Below are 24644 nucleotides of genomic sequence, written 5' to 3'. Positions count from 1 at the left end.
TAAAATACAATAAGGAAAATGTTCAAATAGAAAAATACATTCTAACTCACCTAAAGGCCAGGGTAAAGAACATGGAAAAAAGCACTTGTACTTTGATCTCTCATTTGTCCATTCCTCAGATAAAATACTTGCTCCCATTTGGACTTGGGAAATGTAAATAAGTATCCATATAAGGAAAAAAGTCATTTAGCTTCTTAAGTGTGACTAAACATAGCCAGTTCAGACTTGTTTGTGATACATGCTTGTGTGTCAGCACAAGGTTCTTTTACCATTTCAACTCTATTCTTGAATTGCTGCCTTGTAAAGCAAAAATGTTCTGGTAGCAAAGATTATTCTGAAATATAGTTCAAGAGAAGAAAGGAGACTATAAAAGAAGAAGCAAGGTTTAACTGAATCAAGAGATTCAAGTAACTGTCAATTGTGGGGGAAAGGTAAAAGTGGTTTTGGTTGAAAGGACTCTCAGACTAAATTTATTTCTCAGTCATAGTAAATATACGAGCTAGATAGTTTGTATACCTACTTCTATGTTTTTAAAGTTTTTAATTACCCTGTTTTATGTTTAAAAAATTTTTAAGTACTGTATCAACAGGTTTAATGCAAACATGACGTTAACCTTCAGAATTTTAGGGAGAAGGTAAACATTGATCACTTAACCGATAGAGACAAGTATTGATGTAATCTTGGTGAACAAACAAAATGATGATATAAAAAGCTGTAATATTATAAATAAGTTACTTCATTAAAAAGAATTTTTCTATAAGGGGACACCCTAAAATGTTCATAATGGGTACTTCTTAGGATTCCGGGAGTAGGGTGAGGAGAGGGGACATAATAATCTAAAATTCTGTGTCTGCTTTTTCTTTTTCAAAACATAAGCGCACTACTTTTATAATTCAGACAAACTTAAATTTGTTTTTTTTTTTTAAATCATCATTATCCTTTAACCCAAAAGTGCAAGCAACACATGAAATAAGGAACAATAGGGCAGAATTCTCACCGACGTTGAGATGGCAGGTAGCAAATGCATAAGGTGACTGACCTTAAATGATATCCGATAAAAGACACCTACAAGCTTAATATTTTTCACCACACGTATTTGTGTATATAGGCAATTTTTGTATATATGCCTCCTCTCTTCCTGTGCTTTATTCAAATGCCTTCTTCTCACTTGCAAACCATCCTCTTAGAGAAAAGTTCAAAAAATGGCAGCCCATGGTGGCTCATAGGTAGCCAAGAAGTACATTCTGTTTGGCTAGAAAAACAATCATTTTCACATTGGTTGCCAGTATTTAAGAATTTGGAGATTTTATGCAGAACTCCAGATTCCCAGCTTCTCTTGAAAGATCAAAGGCCGTGATAGCACAGGGCCCACATTGCTGAGTGGCAGCGGAGTGGAGTGGGAGTGCTCCCAGCTGCCCCGTTAGCCTGAGTGCTCGCCAGCTCTCCCAGCTCTCTCTCCACAGCCCTACCACACCGTCACCTCCCACCAGCACTTGCATGCCCTGCTGCCATGCTTTGCTTTGCACTCCTCTTGCATTGCTTTTTGTCTGATGGTACACAGGGAAGAATTTCTTATACCCACTTCTTTCCTTTTTTTGAGAGGGGTGGGAGAGGAGTGGTGGCACTGAAAGGCCTATCGAGCAAACCAGGTGTTTCAAGAAAAAAAAATGGGCATAGGCATATTTCTTTATGGAAATGAAAATGGTTTCCCTCTGTTTAATACACAAAGGATGTCTGTGTTGAGCCAACTTACTAACCACAATAAGAAGCTTGCATGGAATCGAGTAAAGCATGAAAAAAAAAATAATTTGTTTTTAAGTGGGAACAAACTAAGTGATACTTTCATGAAATACTATTACAAGTTAAAGGAAAGACTATTTTTCTATATCTACTACACTTCATTCATTTATATTACCTAATTACCCTGTAAGTATTGAGGTTTGTCCCAGTTTAGAAACACGCCCACAGGCCCACATCCCGGGCCCCTACCCCTGCCCTACTTCTATGCCCTGGGCAGTAAACAGCAAAGGCTGCCAGCCCAGCAGGGATTCTTCTCCACTTCCCTTCTCTGCAGTGCTCTGAAGGGCACTCTGCAAAGATAAGGGAGGCAGCTGTAAAAATTCCTGTTAGCCCTCCAGCTCCGTGCTCCTTCCTCCTACACAGGCCTCTCTCGCTAGGCCCACAATTTGGCAAAATGCCCATATTAGCAAGAGCTGAGACTCCTTTGCTATAAGATGGGTCTATTCATTTCACAAGGTCACAGACCTTCAATTACAGCTACAAACACTCAGAGCAAAACTCTAACCCCAGCCCACCCCTGTGGGAGGGAGCCAATGACCTGGTCAAGACAGCAGCCCAAACTGAACAGAGGCATCTACTGCCTGTTCAAACATCAAGAGCAGATCAGTAGCTAGGGGGATGATGCCAAAAATTCTTAAGCTCCCACCTTTAAGGGAAAGAAAAAGGGCCTCTGACTAACCATGTCTTAGTTAAATCTGCATTCAAGGGCCCATCAGTTGGGGTACAGATGAAGTCTTCAGTAAATGTTTGCCATATACAGAATGTGGCTCCACTCTCTCTTGACTATTAGCAGAGTATATCTTTAACTCTCTATCATTAATTAGGTCCAATTTCCAGTAATAATACCACTTCATCCACAAAGTGCCTCCACAAGAGTTAATTAATTTGACTTGATCAAGGAAGTTGTGAGGTAGGTAGGGTTTTATAGTATCATCTCCAATTTGAAGAGAAACCTGAACTCAGTTTGATGTGACTTCTTCAAAGTCAAAGGATGAGGTACTGGACCTCATGTTTACCACACATTTATCCAAGTCATCATAAACTATACATATGCATGGAGATAACACTAAAAATCAGTACTATTAAAGAGAAAAAAATACATTATCCGAAAAACAGATATTCTGTAACAAAAGCAATTATTAAATAAATGGGGAACACAATTCAGCAAAAAGAAATCAAGATTTTAAAAATGTTTTTATATAGAAATATTTTACAAAGATTTTTACAACATAGCAAATCATTTTGTCATACTACAGAAAGAAGATTAAACCTCAGGGATAAAGAAAGTGCTCATAGCGACGTATTGCAGTCTCCGTAAAAGTGCATAAACAGTTAAGGCAAAGTTGGTACTGGCATGTGGCAAAATGACTTGTAAAACAGTTTTTAAAAATATATACAAAAGTGTTTTTTCCCCTCTCCATTCTTCTCGGAGACATTTGAAAGGGATACATTTATGAGCAAACAGTCTTGCTCTACAATATGTAAAAATAACTCCTGGGTACAAAACAGTAGAAGTAAAATGCTCTACTGGAGCATGTTTAAAGTAAATCAAATGATTTATAAAATAAAACCTTTCCAAATATGGGCTTGCTTTCTATGTTTAACTTACCAGGCTGAAAGATGACTCCCTCATATTCTAAGAAAGAGATCGTTAACAACAGTGGCATGAGTTAAGCTCAGATCTTGCCCTTGTGTGTGACTTTTAGCTTCTAGTTTCTATGGCCAAACTATTGGCATATTTGAAGTCCTTATGCATTCACTGTCCTATGAATCTACAGCTTTGCTTCTATGTGCAGCTTACATGATAGCTATTTTATGAAGTGTTACATATGCTTAATACATGATTTTGTGCCATCTAATAATAAAAATACAAAGGTGCTCTCTAAAGTTAAACCATAAGCCCTATATTAGAGAATTCCAGTTAAGCATTTCATTTTTGTACATACATGTAAATCCCTTAAGATGAATAGGATCAATAAGGATAATACTGGTTATCAAACTTTAATCCTCATACTTGGAGCAGAATTTATTTGTTTTTATAATATAACCAAGAGTAAGATACCAAAAAAAGAAGTAAATTAGCTGGGCTTGAATAAGAGTAAGTTTTAGGAAAAACTGTCCTACCTGAATTTGCATACGGATAATAAATATCTGCCAATTAACAACTTAATTCACATGACTAACCATTCTTCCATGTAAAATTTTACCTACTCATGATAAAATAGGGAAAATTAGAATTACCATTTTAGTCTCCATATTTAAACTGAGTTTTTCTTTTCCTATCCTTCCATGTAAGGGAAATTACTTCTGCTGACTTAGGTTTCCTAAATAGCTTTTAGCCCTCAAGGTATAGCTGTGGTAAAACCAGAGAGAAACACCCAGCCGTTTATTGGAATTCCGAGGTACAGAATAAGCACGTGCACTCTATATAATCTAGTAACAGGGACAGCAACAGTTAAAGTGTCTTACACAACAGATGTATTAGTTTGATTTTCATTCGTAACTTCTTTTTCATTACAACCACAGACAAAAAGCTGGCTGCCCAAAGTTTTCTGGGCATATCGGAAATACATGATATGACCCATTGCCACAAAGGAGACTGAAATCAATACAAGTAGGCCGAAAGCTTCAGGATTCGGGGCCAGGATGACCATGATAAAATGCAGAAGGTCAAGAAGGTAGTTCATGGAGTTCTGTACACCATTTATAATGCCTCTTTCAGATTCAATGACATTCTCTTGCAGCAATTGTGTCACAGTTAAATCAAAGGACCAAAGACCTATAACAAAAAAATATTTAAGACTGAATTTTAATTTAAAGCTTTACATTTTAGATTTACAGTTTAAAAATCTGTTGACATGTGCAAGACATACAATTTCATGCTATTAAAGTCATTTTATATATATATATACACACACCATAGCCTTACCTTAGATAATTATTTTTCATTAATAAACACTGGGTTGTTAGTGGTTCCAAGAAATGCTTTTACAGACAAAAATAAGTCTAGTCTACAAACTTTGTAATTCTGTTTTTCTATGATTATTCATATTATAAAAGCAGGACAGAAATCAGAGACACACTAAATCCTATCATAAGTACTAATATTTTTAAAGCTTAATATGAGTGGACCCAATATATCGTTATGGTTGGAGTGTAAGGAAACTTTAAACCATCATTACATTTACTGCTTGGGTTCCAAAGCCCCTACAATAAAACTGTCTTGCTTGGATATTAATGTCTTTGACAAATTAGTGAACTGCTTTGTATCACAAGATAAATACGGTTTCATTTCAAGAATGAATTCAGGCAGAGATAATTCATCAGAGTTCTATTAATGATTACTTAAGGTTTGCTTTGTATGAAGTTCTTACATTGTGTTTCCTTGAAGAGCTATAATATCCATTTGTTTGGCAAAGTGGACAAAAAATACACATTAGCTAAAGAGAAACTCTGAAGGATGTTTTTCTTCCAACAACCATGTCTTTCATTTTTTTAACCAAAAACATTTTGTCACCTTGTCCTAGAGAAATAGCCTCTAAATTATAGTCCTTTCAGTAGAGCTATAAAGACTCTATAAATTACTAAATAACATAATCATTACAGCTTTTTAAAAAATTAAATTACATAAAAGAGTAACACTTAAGATATTTAGAAAAAAATTTCAAGCCCTAACCATGTTTTAAGAAAGTATATGTACATACATACACACATATATGCAATTTTTTAAGCTATAAAGTAAAAATTCCATAAAGACTGGATTATACTGGATTATACAAAGATAGTAGATTTTGCTTAAATTAACATTCAAGGACACTTTAGTTCATCAATACATGGAGAGATGCCTTACCGATTCTAGCAGCAATGACACCTGCGAACAGCAGACTGACAGAGATTATGGGCACAGATTTGGGGCTCATCTCTGGGACAATGTTAGCGGAAGTAGACCCATTTGACCTGTGCATTTCAGTTGCAGAGATGATGTCAGGGACGTTTGTAGGTGTAATTGTGGACAGTGGCTCTGCTTGAATGAACCTAGAATAGATATCTTCAAAAGGAGAAATAGACAAGTCCAAAGGGCTTCCAGGCATGAAAACGGAGATCACACACAGGATCAAACAGGAAAGCTGGGCAAATCCTGAGATCACACCAGTGCGAACCAAGCCACACTTTTTACGCAGCCAAGTAAAAGCCACAGTTCCCATTATTCCAGTTATGGCTGATGCTCCCATCAAAATACTGAGGACAGACCCGCTCAGCCCCTGAGTGTAGGCGTACCCAGTGGTGATGCAGTCAAAGCCCAGGACTGTCATATAGAGGAAAGCAAGACCCATGCCTGCCAGAAACACCGACTGGTTGTAATAGGAGACCCATCCATCTCGGAAGGTGCGGAAGGGCTCGGCCATCTGGGAGGCGCAGCTTGGCTCCTGCTCATGTTCGAGCTCACGGATGTTAGTGTCTTTCTCACCCATTAAATGAGTTCCCTCCAGGGATTTTGGCTCAGTTTCTGTAAACAAACGACTTCATTATTTGGGGGAAAGGGCACAGGGAAAAAAGCCAATTATCTTACTCAGTACTTTTTTTCCTCCTTCCCTCCCCATGGGTATCCTTGGCTACTTATGATACGCACTTTCTTTTACATATCTAAGAATTCCAGCCAGGGAACAATCTCCAAGTAGCATTTATATTAAACAAACAAAATATTATTGATTACCACCCCCACCTTAGAAATTATATTCCCACCAAAGTAAATAGCAGGCAAACCTATAAGATAAAAATATAACAATTGTCAGGGTAAACACGGCATCTTATTCTTTGGAGTCCTGTTAAGATTTCATTTACCTGGAAGCCCAACTTACTCTTCTCTTCTTGAGAAATGCCCACCTTCACGTCTTCACTCCCTTCCATTGTCCTATAAATGGCCATGTAACTCCCCTCTTTATAGAATCCTAGGAATTCTCTTTTTCCCTACTGTTCTTTCCATTCCTATGGCTCAACTCGTTCAGCCATCCTTAAGCAACTGCCCCTGTGTGTCTACTGCTCACATTAAGGGAAACAGCCAGGGGTCCCATTCCTATCCCCTGAGGTTAAATCCAGAGTTGTTCCTCAGACCCTCACAAGCCTGGGTTTTGACTCAAGCACCAAAGTGATACATTTAATCTCATGCAGGCCTTCCGTGCTAATAAACCTGATAAAAACTCTAAATAGTTTTGGTCTTCACCAACATATAAGGTCTGAATATCAGAATAAAAGGATTGATCATTGTGTTGAGTTTACCTTTGTGTAAATTCAGCTGTTTCAATTCAGCTTCCTCTACTTTAAGAGCAGCTTTCACAGCAAGAGCAGGTGTTTTCTGATAGACCTTCCAGAGCAGAAAGTACTCTACACACATGGACACCAAATTCCATCCCGAAATGAAACCACAGCCAATTACTGCAGAACCAAATGTCATGATCTGGCCGACAGCCATGGGGGCTAAGATGTTGGTTAGCTGGTCAATCCTTCGTATTGTAGCATTCATATCTATAAAGGTAGATGCAAGGGGCAGATAAGTGTGCAAAGAGAGACTGTCCACTTACATAACACAAATTCATAAACAAAGAGCATAGATTCCTAAAATATAAAGTTCTAAAAGCACTCTCAGAACAAACCATTTTGTTAGGATATCATTTGTTGTTTGGACCAAGTCACATTAAATTTGCCACAAATATTGTGATTCCCTTGAGATTACATAATTTAGTTTAACATCAGCTTTTAAAATGAAAACAGTAGTGCCTCTACATTCATTCTTTTTTCAACAAACATTTATTAAATGTCTATTATGAGCTAGGCACCATTCTGGTACTAAAAAGAAAATGAAAAATATATTTTTCTGTCCCATGGAGTTTACATTTCCATGAGAAAAGATAATAAAGCAACAAGAGCACTGTGATGGTGAGAGCAAATGGCAGTTCTCATTTCTTCCATGTTCTCGGTAACATAACAAAGTACAGTGTAGTCACTGAAAGTGAGGGTGGGAGAGAAGGTAATTAATGTCTGAGGAGAAAAGAGCAAGTGAGAAATAGTCCTTTAGGGAAGTGGGAGAAGGAAGGGGCCAGAGAAAACAGAATGGATCATCTGGCAACATCACCGGGCCCACTGGGACCGGTGGGAATGAGGACAGAGAGCAAGGCCGTGTGTTTTTCCCCACTGTGGAGAGTTGCATTTGACCAAGATCTTATAAAAGGAGAGTGACAAAAGAAGAAGAGGCCAAGTGAGCTGAGAGTATGTGCTAGGAAGCAGTCCTGTGCTCCAATGACTGACCTTGGAATTTTAATTGGGTAAGAAAGGGAGACAGAGACAAAGAAAAGGAAGTGTAACGAATGACGCGTGGGTGCCGACCAGCTGGAGGATTGTTGCAGACCGGATCCCAGAGGAGCAAGCTGGAAGGTGGCATCTCCTCATCTAGCAGGTGGTCGTTCAAGACCTGATGCCTAAGAATGAGATTCTGGAAAGGGAGGCTTTAGTGGTGGTGACATGGTCTAGGGTACGAGCATGGGAACATATAGCTGAGTCAGAGTAGAGAACAAGACGAATAAAGCAGAGGAAGTCAAGAATATGACCTACTTTCTCATTCTCTATCTCACAAAGTAGAGTGCAAAGTAATGAGGCAAGTCCTTATCAATCATGTGGGGCACTTTAAAGGAAAAGCAGTATGTGACTAATAGGTATATTAACAGAAAATCACCTTTATTCCTGCTTTAGTTTTTTCTGGTTCTCAATTACCTTCCAGCTAGTCCTATGAGTGTATAATGGTTATATAACAGGAGAACTTTGACACATTTCACCTTTCACTTGAGAGGCAAAGGCAGTTTTCATTGATCTTACACGTGACCATTTTTACAGAGGCTTCACTGGCTTCTCCCTGCCCCCAACTAAGACCTGGCAGGGGAGACGCCATCATCATGAAGTTTCCTATTCATATACTAACATATACAAATAACTCAATAATTTTATTCTAAAAATCAAGTATTACTGAAAATATACACTTGGATCTGAAAGCCCCAGAACATTAATTTAGTTAAAATGATTTGTTACACATTCACTATCTGTTTACATATGCTTATGAAGCTTCTTAAAGCCACCAATTTCTGTTTTATATCAAACTTAGGAAGTTAATAATGTTTATGTATAATGTATCAGAAACAGCTTTTATTTTTCTGAAGAAGAACGAATTAAATAATAATCTTTAAAAAGGCCTAATCATTTTACTAGTAACAGGCTAAAGGAGAATCAGTCTTCTGAGTATGCAAACATATCCTTTTTAAAAATTTGTATTTATTCTTTGCAAACACATAAATGTGTGCCCATTTAATCCCAATTCAACTATTTTCAGCCACAGCTGTGACAAAGAATATGACATTAAATAACTACTTGCTATTTTAAAGGGTATATTATATCTCACAGAATAATAATAAAAAACAGATTTACTGAGCAAATAGCAGCCAGCAGGTTTGTCTACCTTAAATGCGAAATCAATTTTTAGTCAATAGAGTTCAAACAAGAAATTCATCTGCCATACCTGATCAAACTGACCAACAGGTATTTCTTTAGAATGGTGGACAAAAAACACCTCAGAAGCTATAAATAATGAGTGATTAACAAAGGAAATAGGAAAGGAAATAAAACAACAGATGGAATAAAAAGTCTGGGAAAAGGAAGTGAGTTTCAAACAGACTTGACAGGCTTAGGGTCATGGCTCAAGGGAATGCTTTAATAAAACACTAAATCGTCTCTGGACAAATTGATTAACAGATTAACAGTATTTATGTGGAAAAATAGTAAAGATACTGTTTTTTTCTCTAAGCTGTCTAAATTACATGGTAACAGCTATTTATATTTTGGCCTGATGCCACTGAAATTCTAAAACTTTTTAACCTTACAGAGAAAATTTCTCCTGTGATACAATTGCCAGCTTTAAAATCTACTCAGAGACACACACACACACACACACACACACACACACGGGCAGCCATCCCTGTCCAGTCTCTGGCTAGGGTTTCTAACAATTTTTGGCAACAACCTTAAAAATCAGCTTACATAAATAAAAACCACTCCTGACTGTAGTAGGTGCATCAGCGTATAGTGACCCAGCCTTGGAGATGCCCAAGGCAGCAGCCAGAGTCCCCTCAATGTGTACTTTTTCACTTCTCTCTTCTATTTTTCCTTTAGCCGCCTCCTTTTTGTCTGTTCAGTAAGTCTGCCTTATTGAAAAAATGGAACCAAAAATCCATGGTTAGCCCTTTATTGACCCTCAGAACTAAAGAATTTTCTATATCCTGTTTGGAAGCAGGGTTTTTAATTTTTTAACAAAATGCTGACATCAAAACTTGAGGAGAGACAGCATGAATATTTTCCTTCATGAGGCTGCTGGCTGATGTGAAAGAGCACCACGTACTAAAAGCTAACTCACAGAGACAAGAGTTCAGCAGGCAGCTTACTTCCTTTCTTAAACTTGAGAAACTTCAGAAAGTTAGTAAATAGACTGGTTGGCCTAGATTCTTCTGCTTTGCAGTAATTCCAAATATTAGAAAAGACAGAGAGAAATGGCCAGTCATATTTCTGTTGTTCTGGGACATCACTTTATAGTCAGAAAGATCCCACAAAATTATATGCATCTTTGTTTTATTATTTATTTAAGTATGTATTTAGACCAAATTAAAGACTTTTTTTACAAACTGTGCAGACTTCAGAGTCAAAATGAGTTAAGAAATTCATGTAAGAAAAAATAATTTTAAAATCCAACTTTCCCCAAAATATATGCCAACAGATATAATATGTAATCTATTTTCAAAACATATTCTTTTGTACCCTTTGAATTTTAAACATGGACACAAACTACCTACTCAAAATAGTACCTTTAGAAAAGAAAGGAACTAAACACAAAAAAAGGGCAAAGCCTTATCTTACAGTTCAATGTGATAGAAAAGAAATAGGGGATTATTTCCTATTAGTAAATGATCCAGGAAGAAAAATCAGTAAGAATCACTATTGAGCTCCAGAGAGAATTTCCTGCAGTAGATTCCTAAGTGCTAAATTTACCATATGCATATACCATCCTCTCAAATCCCTGTGGTATTTCTGTCTCAATTATAATTCTGCTACCACAAAGTGATGACTTAAGCAAATCCTTTTCTTTTAGACCTTCCACAGATTTTGTTCTCTTTCTCTAACCACCGACTTTCTGTCTTTTTTTTTCAACCACACGGTCCAGTCAAAGTTGCTTGCTGACCCCAGCACCTAATCTTGCTTCCTGTGTCATGGGATAAGCCATTTAAGTCATCAAGAATGGTTTTCTTGTCTGTCAGGATGGTTGGGCAATGTGTTTGTGATACCCATTATCTCAATGACCAGCAGAGCTGATTCAGCTTCTCTGATGTGTAGATAGGTGTACCCTTCCTCCTTTAGCCTGTGTAGTTATCAATCCAGTTTGTGTCTGTGTAAGGGAGGGCAGGGAATACTGAGTGAGTAGGGTATTCTGAGCCCAAGTATCATTGATGCAATAGGACATGTTGCCTTATAAGCATTCTTCAGTCTTTTTGGGGCCTCTTGTATGTTTCCAACGGACAACCAAGATTGTAAGCTTCTTTAAAACTACACTCTGCCCTCTCACTCTTTAGTATTTGTAAGAGCAATTATATTACATCATATGTAATGTAGTAAAAGTTACAGATTATAACCTCAAAGTTTAAGGAATTGACTTCTAGAGTCTCTCCTAGAATTGAGTTGTTTCTATTTGGTTTGGAGAAGAATAATATCTATAGCATGACCACTAAGTACTGGCAATAATATCCATAGTATGACTGATAAAATCCTGTGTCAGACACTCACTGTCCCAAGTATTAAGTAAATATTTAAAAACCATGAACAGAATTTAAAAGAAAGAGCTCAAAAGAAATGTTCTTCCATTTGCCAGGTTTCCATAGAATAAAAAAGAAGTACATTATCCTATGAATTCACTCCCTAACAGTGAGATAACTCTGCACTGAGATTGATAATGTGGTAAGAAAAAGACCATGCTTTCAATTTAGTCTTCTTAAAAAAAATACCCAGAAAAAAAAAAAAGGCTTGAGCCTCATTTATTAGCACTGATTTGAAGTGACTCCTAATATATTAGACGAAAGAAGAAAAACAGATCACCTGCTAATTTGCTTCTGTCTTCTCCTGCAACGACAACAATCCAGTCCCTTTGGATAGTGATTGTAGTGGCGGTACTGGCCAAATTTGCAATATTTGCAATAGTGATGATCAAGATATAGCAGGAAGTCTAAGGAATTACAGGGGACAATTTAGTTAAAATTTCAGTTTACCACACTTCCCCTACCTCACTGTACAATGCAGTTTAAAATGGTCTTTGCTGGCATAATAATAGAATTTTTATTCTGATTTCATTTCATAAAACCATAAGAAATCATTTTACTTTGTAGACATGAAACAATACCAGTAGTCAGGTCAAACAGCATAATACCTTTCTAATCTGTATCATCTGTAGTACACATAATACAAAAATTATAATAGTTATATGCACATTCATACTGCAGAGCTCATAAAATGTTAACACAGGGGTAGTTTTACTTTCCCCTACAAGTATCTCCCCTTCAGGAAAAAAATTAAAGTAGGACCAAGAACACCTGTATTTAAGTCAGAGTTCTGACACTTTTTAGTTGCAGGACAATGGACAATCAACTAACATTACTGTGTCTTAGGTTTTTTCATCAACAAAATGAAGGGAATAGGCTAGAAGATTTCTAATGTTCTTCCTGCCTTTGAAACTCTACAATATCAATCCAAATATATAAAAGAAGATTCAATAGTGACATCAAGTCCATTGTGTTCTACCACACCCCATCTCTCTCCTCTTTTCCATCAAGCTATCATAAAATCATAGTGTGACAAGTTACTTAGTCCATGTCCCCAAACAAAAATACCGATTATTATTGGAGAAACACAAGCATGACTAATTTACATATATATAGACAACATTTCTTATACGGTGTGAACAAATTACAGGTTAATTCTAACAAGCTGAAACTAACAAACAACAGGACTATATAATAAACTCTTAGAAATGCCATAAAAAATAGGAAATAAACCAATAGGATGGAACTTAAACTCAAACAAAAGTTAATGAGAGCCTGTTAGGGGCAAAAAAAACAAGAACAAAACATAACAAAAATTGTAGGGGATATTACAGTAGACACAGAGATCAATATTAAAAGGTCCCATTCGCAAAAAAACACTCTCTAGCCTCAAAAGGTTTTCATCTCTTTTATCACGACCAGATGTGCAAATTTCTGCCATCAAGAATATCATTGAGAACTTACAAGAACCCATCCATGGTAAAGGGTCAGAAGCTCGTTTTTATGCAAAAAAACCATCATCAAGATGATGCCACACAGGATGACAGAAACATTCTGTACCACCAGTGAAGTCCGGGCCACTGTTGGAGGGAGGAACAAAGTGTTCACTATACAAAACATCTCGGTAGAGCTGCTTTTAACCACACATCCTTGTTCTACTACACAGCGTATCTGCAAATTATTTTAAGAAAAAAACTCTCCTGAAGTAAATCCTGAATCAACTATTTCCAGTAGGATCCAGCAGGTCACACAAGACCAGTAAAACTTGCAGACAGAATGATGAAATACCCACCATTTTTTCTGTTAGTTGAAGCCTTTCATAATGGCCATATTTTCATTTAGTTTATTCTCTTGAAAGTTTGCCATCATAAACATAACTATATTACACAGACTAGATCCATCTCTCTGTTCTTTTGTTACTTAAGCTAAAATAAGAGCATGTAGTAGGTTATGGAGGAGGTTAAGGAAGAGGTCATGGGATCCTCAAGTCTCTTACATAGAAGGCTGCATCTGATAAGATGCTGTGGATAAATAGGAAAGACATGTAAAAATTTGTCAGGAATAAAGCAGCAGTGTGTTTCTTTTGGCATAATAATGCTATTTGCCATTGCTATGAAATTCTAAGCTTCACCTTCCCTCCCAGGAAATGCCAACTTTCTTAGCATGAGGTACTCATGTAGATGAAGTCCTGGAGTCAGAATAGGCAGGTAGGTCAGGTTAGGACACTTTGTAGTCTTTTCTCTGCCACTCACTAGGGTAGATTATCTTGAACAGGATACTAAATGTCTCTATTGTCTGTATCTATAAGGTGAGGATGATAAAACATATCTGCCTTCCTTACTTTAGGAGGCCATTATGATTGTCAAAAAAAATACTAATAAAAGCACTCTGAAAAACAGAGTTTTACATGAAAGGTATAATTAAAGCTCTTCTATTCAAGGACAGTAAAGCTCATTCTGGCTTAATAAGGTCTTATCAAAGCCTCAAGACAAAATAAACTGCTTTCTGAAATTAGTTTGAAATAAAATCTCAACATATCACTCATTCATTCACTGTACAATGATTAAATATCCACTGACTGAGGTTCTTAGCTTTCAGAACCCCACAGACCAGAGGAAGGATAGACTTGTGAAGAGATAATTATGCAATAACAGAGGAATTAACAAAGCGTTCTGGGGGCAGAAGGAGAAATGGCCAACTCAGCCTAGAGGCATCAGAGACCATTTTCCTGGAGGACGACATATAAGTTGATTACAAGGGCTAAGTAGGAGATTGCTATCCCACCACACTCTTCTTTATTCAACTCTACATTCTTTCCTAACCTGTGATTTCAATAGTCAACAACCATAAGGTTAAAGGTCTCTACGTATAATATTCCTATGTTCCTATGTATAGTGATGTAAATAACCAGGAATTTTTTCTAGGATGCAAAACTTTCTCTATATGTGTTTTGGTTCTCATTTGGTTCCCAAAACAGGCAAATGTCTATTTCAATCACTTTATTAATAGCATAAGTCCTAGAATTTGATAATCCAGTTGCTATCTATCCAGAGGCAATCATCCTGTACTGAGAAAAACTGCTAGCTCAATCCTTCCCCGATGTCTAAGAGAGACATGGCCTGGTCTTGGCATTATCAACTGAGCAATTCAGGAAAACTTTGCCCTGAATTATTATTCACATTGTCCTTAAATTCCAAATTACTGAATTGCTCGATTGCTTTCTCCCTTTCGTATATAAAACTGAATGATTTCTGTATTAATGCACTAGATGTCAATATGCTATCACTTCTTTTTCCCTCAAAAACATAATTCAGTTCCCTGTGATCCAGACTCAGCTATTCTCCCTAAATCTATGGCTTTCAAGTCCCCTAAGTACACTTCTATATGAAGCACAGTAACCCAAAGGACTGGCGTTAAAGCTGTCCCAAAACCATCACACTAAGTGGACACTGGTGCAAATCACAGAGAGGATGCCAGAGTTAAGTAAACTTCTAATGTTTAACATGGTTCCCAGGATACTGCTATGGTGTTAATCATTAACATCCGGAATTAAATCTATAAGCTCAATATCTTGGCATCCCAACTCTGTGCAGAAGCCCCAGGACCTCCCTCACTCAGGTGTGGAGCACAGACACATAGTGGGTCTCTCGCCAGCTCAGGCACCTGTCACATGAATAACTAAGTCATCAGCTCTAACGCCACTTACCTTTAAGTCTGGCATTCTTATCCACCCAGTCGCCAATGATGGCTCCTAGGAGCAGAACAGACCCTGCCACGACCAGCCCATAGACTGCAGTCAAGAGGAGGCTGTTTCCATAGAGCTCTACCAGGAACACAGACACTGCAAAGTGCCACATCCGATCACCCTAAATTAGAAGAAAAGAGAAAATGTTTCAATGAAATATTTTTAGTTTCTAGTCAGTTATACTCAGGAAGTTGCTTTCTTATCAAAAGCTTCCAGTTACACCATGAAATTTTCAAAGTCAACAATTCCTCTATGGAATGAATACTGGTCAGGTGTTAAAACTGTTCATCCTGGCACAATGATATTAATGAAAAGCACGTATGCCTTATCATTCTAGAAAACAAATTACAGTTTCCAGACCCAACAGGGTTTTTTGAGACAAAACCTCTTCTCTTTTGTGTCAGGTTTCTACCTGGGCCTGGAACTGACCTACCTGATTTGAGAAGCATTAAGTAGTTTGCTACTGAACCGGAATGAAACTACTGGATTGTTCATAAACATTAGTATGCCTTGAATGTCAAGAAAAAGCCAGTTTCTCAATTTGTAAAATGATAAAACTGGATGATATGATCTCTAACATTTCTCTTACCCCTAACAATCTACAGTATATTTCACAAATAAATTTCAACATCATAAAACAGTAAGGCAATCAGAAAGATGGAATTAAAATGGCCAAATTCAGGCACTACAAGAATGAAGATGTCAAAAATAAATGCATAGGCATGTAGTTATTTTAATATTTTAATACTGATGGATTTTGAAAATGGACAAAACTACTTATTTATTCACTTCAGAGTACATAAGGAATTTGGAATTCATTACTGCAAAATGTGGGATAACAGACTTTTAAATAAGTTGGGTAAATTGATGTGTAATACATTTATAATGGCCCATATTATAAGATTTTAGGCTCCATCTCTGACTTCTGTGTTAACATAATATAGGACAACAATATTCTATCATAACTCATCCCTGGAAATCACTATAGGAAGCTAAATTCCCATGCAAAATAAGCTCTTTCTGGATTTGACCCTATGTGGTCAATCCAGTAGGAGTACTATACTCCTAGTTCTTTCTAAAGTCCCTTAACATCTTCTTGATAAATTTAATGTATCAGGAACAAAGTATTATTCTGCTTTGTCAAAGCACTTTTTAAAAAATTTATTAAAGCCAAGGCAACAATCTTCTACATTCAAAACTTACACTGATGCATGTATACAATAGCCATAATTTACAGTAAAATTCATGCAGTCCAGTATTTCTCAAGTGAGGGTGATTTAACTTTCCAGCGATCATCTGACAATGTCTAGTGCTGTTTTGGGTTGTCACAACTGTAGGGCACTGGGGGTACTACTGGCATCTACAAAACATAGGACAGTTCCCAACAACAAAGAATTATTCAGCCCAAGATGTCAATGCGCCAAGTAAAGAACTTTGGTATAGAAGATTATGAACATAATTTAAAACCACTATTCAAAATTAATATATGAAAAGGGCCTTGGTGAATGAAATGGATGTGGTCAAGTTAACATTAAAACAAACATCGGAAGCCATGGAAACACCATGTTTTAAAGACTGATTCTCAATTGATAGTCTGGAATATGAACTCTAGAACTTTCTGCATGCTTAACCTTCAGCACAGTGCTTGGCCTAGAGTAGATACACAATAAATAACTGGAATCAACAAAGGAGTGGACATGCAATGGGTCCCAGTTGTGAATGAATAAATATAGAATAAGTAGCAAAACCCTAGACTGATTTATTAAGTATATTGCTCTTGTACATTACATTTGATCCATGAATGCTCAAAAATTTTGAGGATTAATCAACAACATAATGAGTATTTCTGAGACAGCTTTTTTTAAAGTTTGCTTTGATAATAGTTTTCTTACTTACATGAAATAGGAATTGTTTAAGTTTTAAATGCCATTGTACTAAATGATTAAAAATGTATGGGACCCAGAATAGCCAAAGTAATCCTGAGAAGGAAGAATAAAGTGGGGGGGTTTAAGCTCCCCAACTTTGAGCTCTGCTACAAAGCCACAGTAATCAAGACAATTTGGTACTGGCACAAGAACAGACCCATAGACCAATGGAACAGACTAGAGAGCCCAGATATAAACCCAAGCATATATAGTCAATTAATATGTGTTAAAGGAGCCATGGACATACATGGAGAAATGACAGCCTCTTCAATAACTGGTGTTGACAAAACTGGAGAGCTACATGCAAGAGAATGAAACTGGATTATTATCTAACCCCATACACAAAAGTAAACTCAAAATTCAAAGACTTGAATGTAAGTCATGATACCATAAAACTCTTAGAAGAAAACATAGGCAAAAATCTCTTAAATATAAACATGAGCAACTTTTTCCTAAATGCATCTTCTTGGGCAAGGGAAACAAAATAAAAAATGAACAAATGGGACTACATCAAGCTAAAAAGCTTCTGTACAGCAAAGGACACCATCAGCAGAAGAAAAAGGCATCCTACAGTATGGGAGAATATATTTGTAAATGACACATCCAACAAGGGGTTAACATCCAAAATATATGAAGAACTCACACACCTCAACACCCAAAAAGCAAATAACCCTATTAAAAAATGGGCGGAGGATATGAACAGACACTTCTCCAAAGAAGAAATTCAGATGGCCAACAGGCACATGAAAAGATGCTCCAGATCGCTAATTATCAGAGAAATGCAAATTAAAACCACAATGAGATATCACCTCACACCAGTTAAGTTGGCCAACATAGAAAAGACTAGGAACAACAAATGCTGGCAAGGCTGCAGAGAGAGGGGAACCCTTGCACACTGCTGGTGGGAATGTAAATTAGTTCAACCATTGTGGAAAGCAGTATGGAGGTTCCTCAAAAAACTACAAATAGAAATAACATTTGACCTGGGAATTCCACTCCTAGGAATTTAAGAATGCAGTATCCCTGTTTCAAAAAGACATATGCACCATTATGTTTATCACAGCACTATTTACAATAGCCAAGAAATGGAAGCAACCTAAGTGTCCATCAGTAGATGAACAGATAAAGAAGATGTGGTACATATACACAATGGAATACTATTCAGCCATAAGAGAAAACAAATCCTACCATTTGCAACAACATGGATGGAGCTGGAGGGTATTATGCTCAGTGAAATAAGCCAGGCGGAGAAAGACAAGTACCAAATGATTTCACTCGTTTGTGGAGCATAATAACAAAGCAAAAACTGAAGGAACAAAACAGCAGCAGACTCACAGAACCCAAGAATGGACTAACAGTTGCCAAAGGGAAAGGGCAGGAGAGGGTGGATGAGAAGGGAGGGAGAAGGGGAATAAGGGGCATTATGATTAGCACACACAATGTAGTGGGGGGCACAGGGAAAGCAGTATAGCACAGAGAAGACAAGTAGTGACTCTATGGCATCTTACTATGCTGATGGACAGTGACTGTAATGGGGTATGTGGTGGGGACTTAATAATGGGGGGAATCTAGTAGCCACAATGTTGCTCATGTGATTGTATATTAATGATACCAAAATTTTTTTTAATGTATGATACACAATTTGTTTGAAACCAGTAAAAAGACAAGTCTATATATTAAGGTAAAGATGCCAACAACAAAATAAGCTGTTTTCTTAATCTTTAACATGAGAAACAAATTTAGATTTGATTACAAAAAAATGAAATGAAGAGAGTGGAGGTACTTGATTCTAATCTCCATTTCTCTGAATCGCTCCCAAGGTAAAAATAAAAACACGTAAAGGCCCCAAATGATAGGTTGCCTCCATGAATGAATTTCTTCTTTCTTAACATAAAGAATAAGGGCTACTATTCTACTACTATTGCTTCTTTGTTTTTTCACTGTTATCTCTTTTCCAAAAAAGTATGTTTTAGATTCCTCTAAAGCAGGCCATGAAAACAAGTGCTACTGAATTAAAGTTTTCTCTTTTCCTTATCCCTGGATGGCATGCCACCTCCTTGATGGAGAGGAATAAAATTGCTACCGTTACCCTAATTTCCAAAGGGCTTAGGCTTTAAGAAGCCATGGATTCTATTCTATTCTCACAAAGCCCTAGAATCATGTAAAGTTTCAGTACATGCTAACCAAGTGTAATCTCAAACCCACCCCTTCCTTCTTTACGCCCATTTCCTGCACTCCCTCATGCTGCCACCACACTATGATGATTTGTTTACATGTCCATCTGCCCCCAGTGGACTGAGAGCCTAAGGCCAACTGAATATCTGTAAATGAATGATCACAGTCATTAATCCACTTAATACTTACTGAGAGGCTTCTATGTACCCACTGCTATTGTAGGCACTAGAAATTCAGCAGTGCACTAAAATCAGGGTGCATGTTTTCATGCAGCTTGCATCCTAATGAGCAGAGACCAAACACAAATCCAGAATAGGTCAGGTGGTATAAATGTTATGAGGAAAAATAAAGTAGGGTGGAGCAGGAGGAAGCAGTTAGACTTCTAGGAGGAGAGAAATGAAGGAAAGAAGGGCTGGAGCCATGCAGACATCTGGAGTATACATAGAGAAGGTCCACAGGATAATGACATAAGATAAAAACAACTGGCCACCCTTTTTCACTACCTTACACTGTTAGTTACCTTTTTGTGATAAGATATATTTTTTAAAGCTGATACTAAATTACACTGTAAGTGACATGATAACAGGATATATTTTTTACAATATTTTGTATTCTGATAGTAGGAGTAAAATGTATGGATCCCCTGGCAGATAGAAATGAAGTCAGAAATAAAAAGCATTCAGTCCCACACAGATGTAAACATCTCTATATTCAGTGTCCAGGAAACCATGAGTTGGCAGAGTTGGCAGGGGAATGCGTAGACAAATATGTACACATACATATATATATATACATAAACACATATTTTGTTGTAATAAAATCAGGCAGGGTGTCAAACAGGAGGCAAAATTCAAAAGGTAGAATTATCTAGAGTTAGAGCATTCCTCTTTTGCAGTCCTTTGCAATAAGAAGAAAAAATCCACTAAACCTTATATGGTTGTAGTTACCGGAGTTTTTAAAAATCCAGCTATCCCCCAAGAACTTTCTTTGCTCAACTTACTGTAAGATTGGGGTAAGCACCTGTCATTTTTCTTGTGGGACTTTTCATAAACATGACAAAAAATCCTCCTGAAGCAACCACAGGTTCTACTCTTTTGGCAAATGTGACCTCCCAACCTAATAACAAAAGGTCACATAAACCTTAAACTTGATCAGTATTTGAAAGAGAGGCACCTTCTTCCCTTAAGAGACAGATCCAGACCTCAAGATGACAATTTCAGACACTATCTCCATCACCTATTAGTGGGTTTTTTAAACATTTACTGGATTAAATTGGAAGAACAAACTATTGGTTTAGATTAAGGGTAGTTTCATGAGATTTCTACTTAGAATCATCAGCTGTTAGAAATGAAACAAACTTTGTTTACATGTATTTGCAGAGTCATCTCTGTCTAAGCTGTAGGGGGACAGGAGCTGTCCTTTTTAAAAAGTCATCTTTGAACTGTTATTTCTTAAAGAGCTGATAAACTAGCTTAATAATTTCCCAAGGCCATGGGTACAGATTTCCTCATACAGTAGTTTACATTCATGTCTTAAGGAAGATTCAATAGAAGTTTCCAGTTAAAAAAAAAAACAACCTTCATAAAATATAGCCTCAAAATTCTTTCTTCTTACTCATGGTTCTTTTTAATCAAGTATCACATATGAGGCATGAATAGAATAGATTCAAATTTATTGCTTTTAAACAATAAGAAGAATTGCTAATTTTAAAGATTCTAACCATCAGTAATTAAACACACATTCAGCATGCTTTGGGGGCTATTCTTTTTTGGGGGAGTGCAGGTTGATGAAAAAACCCAGGCCCATAGAAACACTGGGATGCTTCCAAAATCACATTGGTAGTCAGGAGAATTATGAATCAGTTGCTGATTTTCATTGGATGATGATGATGGTTTTTAAGATAGTCTGAGATCACCTAGATCTGTATGATCACATAGATCAACCTACAGATAACATTTTTAAAGACGAGAATTTTCATCACACAGCCATTTGCTCTTCAGGTAAATTATATTTAAATTAACTGTAGAATGCAATTTTTAGCCTAAATAAGTCAGTGAACAGCACTCCACTATTCTACAGTATTTTCACAATGCAAGACGGTGGAACTTAAAATTTTAACATAGGAAATAAGAGAAATATCTTACAGTGTGAAATAATAGAAAGTATATGAGACATTCATCCATTATTAGTAGCAGATATTACCATTTACTCAGCCTATTAATGCAAAGTACAATTCACAAACAATGCAAATATTCCTGTCTTTGTTAATCCTGCGTTTGGATAGTTGTCATTCTACATAAAGTATGATAACCTGATACTTAAATAGCATTTACTAACATCTCTGGGAAAATAACTTTGGTGAAAATAACTTTTTCATTAAAGCATGTATATTTGAACAGTTGATTTGTGCAGCTGTATGACAAAACTGGAAGATGGCTTACTACAACTGGCTCGAATGAAAGGAAACAAGAAATTGTGCAAGCATGTTGTAAGAATTACTGTATATTCTCACTTACCCAAGTCGATAGAGAATGACCAAGGTAGAGGAGGAATTTTGCAGAGGTCAGGTAGCTGGTTAAGGATTCTGCAAAGACACATGGGGGGCAAGATAAAAAGCATATTTCCTCCCTTAAGTGAGCTGAGCTTGGATTGCTTATTCATTTGCTCTTACTAAACATGATTAGTAAAAACTACTTTGTGGGAAATACCATGCACAATTTATTGAATTACCTAGGAATCGATGTTTACTTAATACCACACACTTAAACACAGCATGACCTCTTGGTCAATAACCGCATAACTTCGCATACAGTGAAGAAAAGCTCCTGTTTCAACATTCTTGAAACAGGCAGTCGAAACTGCCCAGTCTACTCCATCCTTGTCTGCGTGCAAACCCCTTTTCCCACACCTTCAAATTCCTTTCTCCCTCAGCCCTTATTGAAATATGAGTCAAAGGAGCTCCAAAGCATTCCGAGCTGCGTTGCTCCCGAACCTGCGTGGAGCTCCTGGCGTCCACCGCCCACCGCACGCGTTGGGTCAACTCACCCCAACATCCTCCCCGGCCGTTTTGATTTCTTGCCCTGGTCATGACACCAGGCGCCCCCCGCTTGCTCTTCTGTCGCCGCTTCTGCTGAGGTGCTTGTTAACAGGAGTGCAAGGAACTGAAGAGAGCACCGAGGAAAACCCAGGACCCTTGTGCCCAAAGACCCCAACAACTACTACGGCGAAGAACAAAAGAGAAAGGGCCCGGGGTCTTCTTTTGGTCTTCTTTCCAAACTTAGCTAACACTGTAGCTGAAGTTGGAAAGGCAAAGCCTTATGGAAGCGGGCGGGGGGTGCGCTCAGCAGGCCTTCCGATCCGAGTCGGGAACCCTGTGCCGCCACACACGCCGCCGGGGCGCTGCCGGACTCAGCTCTTATACAGGCCGGAGGCGGAGCTCGCTCCCGCCGCCGGCTCGGAGCCGCCCCCTCCCTGGCCGGGCCCCCCGGGCGTCCCAGCCCCGCGAGGCCAGGCGCCCTCCAGCCCTGCGCGGCGGCGCCCCCCACGCCCTTCCCAGGAGGAGTCACCGCCCGGGGCGCGGGCGGCCCACCAACAAGCTGAGCGCCCTTCGCCTAGCGAGCTCCACTCGCCGGCTTTCCCACCCCCTGGGAAGCCGGCAGGGAGCTCGGGAAGGCCGCGGGGCGGCGGGGAAGGCGGCGGCGGTGCGGCGCCTGCAGGGAAAGGCTGCGCGCAAAGCAGCGGGGAAGGGAAGCGCCTCGCACAGGCCACCTGGCCGTTCCGGAGAGAGGGCAGGCCCCGCACGGGCGCGGTGCAAGGTTCCAGACCGGACTCGGGGAAAAGGGTCTTTTTTTTTTTAGAAACAAAATAATTTTTAATATAGGTGTCTAAATAAATACAATCCGTGTCACAGAGGCTGCTTTCCTGACCTTCCTATTCCGGCCTGCCTGCAGCAGAGAATATCTTTTCTTCCCAAGACTGCAAAGCAGAGCCTCCCTCAAAAGAACCAGAATCAAAGGGCAGGAGGGCCACAGAGATCAGAGTCGAGGCCTCTTGAGGGAGTAAATGGAAGCTTGGAAAGGTCAAGACCCGCGGCCAGTGAGGGACCCACCCCCAACCCAGAACTCCGGTCTCCAAATGCCTCCTGGAGCTGCAGCCAGGAGGAAGTTGCCCTAGCATTTCCCTTCACCATCCTGCCTCCTCCCTCAACACCCCCTCTCGCCCTCACCCCCACCCGCGTGTCCCTTCCCCACCTCTCCAAATACCCAAGTGTCTGAATGGCAGTTTACCAGGAATACCGGTTATCCCAGTTGTGTCCCTGGGTTTGACCTTGTCCCGATACAGCCATTCGGTGGCCTCCTGAAGCAGCAGGTGAATGACTCAACACCAGACTTAAGCCTTCCATGAGTTTTCTACAATCCCCACTCCGCCGCCGTGTCTGAAACCCTTTGGCCTATCAGTCCCCATTGCCTGCAAGTTACCTTACCCTTCTCAGTCTTGCCAAAACCCCAGGAGTAGATCCTACACATTGAAACTCCAACTAGATTCCACACCCTGAGCACAAGCTGGACTAACACCCAGTAGTGAAGGGAGAATCAGATGAATATATGCCCTGTATCTGGACTCTCAATCAGGAGCCCCAAGTCTGCTGGGTGGGGTGCAGCTGGATTCGTTGGGATGTGGTCTGGAGGACACAGATAGGAGATTTACAGTTTAGCTATACTGTTTTTAATGCTTTTTTCTTTTCAAGTCCTTTCTCTTCACTCCTGAAGAGGTTTTGCTTTTTCTTCTGAAGTTGGAGAATAAAGTCATGTATCCATACGATATGAGGGGCCTGAAGAGGGTGGTAACTGGTGAATTAAACCTCTCCACATTATGGCAATCTCTTACTGGAGATGGATTTTGTTGATAGGTCCTCAAGCAAAGCACAAAAGATAGATACTTTGGACATTTGCCAAAGTGTCTCTCAGCAAAAAGGATCTCTAAGTGCTTTCACATTAATTATTCTTGTCATTAGAAGTGTTGTGTTGTCCCTGACTTCCAGGTGGCCTAAAGGAAGTTCAGTTAGTTAAGAAAAAATTCACTTCTGGTCAACTGCCTAAG

The 24644-nt window shown here is 38.6% G+C and overlaps 1 protein-coding gene across 2 annotated transcripts; it reads right to left on the bottom strand.

Moving 5' to 3' along the window:
• Positions 1–2975: 2975 nt before the first annotated feature.
• On the bottom strand, positions 2976–22935 carry SLC40A1 (solute carrier family 40 member 1). Of its 2 annotated transcripts, XM_057503779.1 has the most exons (9): positions 22590–22935; positions 22061–22128; positions 17617–17666; positions 15406–15565; positions 13164–13279; positions 11980–12106; positions 7078–7323; positions 5651–6307; positions 2976–4579 (listed from the first exon to the last, which is right to left on the bottom strand). In XM_057503779.1, exons 1-9 carry the CDS (start codon positions 22595–22597, stop codon positions 4266–4268), a joined length of 1746 nt encoding a protein of 581 aa, XP_057359762.1. In that variant the 5' UTR covers positions 22598–22935; the 3' UTR covers positions 2976–4265. The 2 variants fall into 2 exon arrangements, with proteins under 2 accessions (XP_057359762.1, XP_036737644.2); XM_036881749.2 differs by lacking the exon at positions 17617–17666.
• Between the last annotated feature and the right edge of the window lie 1709 nt (positions 22936–24644).

Source organism: Manis pentadactyla, chromosome 6 (assembly GCF_030020395.1).
Source record: "Manis pentadactyla isolate mManPen7 chromosome 6, mManPen7.hap1, whole genome shotgun sequence".
NCBI classification, from domain to species: domain Eukaryota; kingdom Metazoa; phylum Chordata; class Mammalia; order Pholidota; family Manidae; genus Manis; species Manis pentadactyla.
Note: the sequence above shows the minus strand (reverse complement) of the source record. Positions and strands in the feature narration are given on the sequence as shown.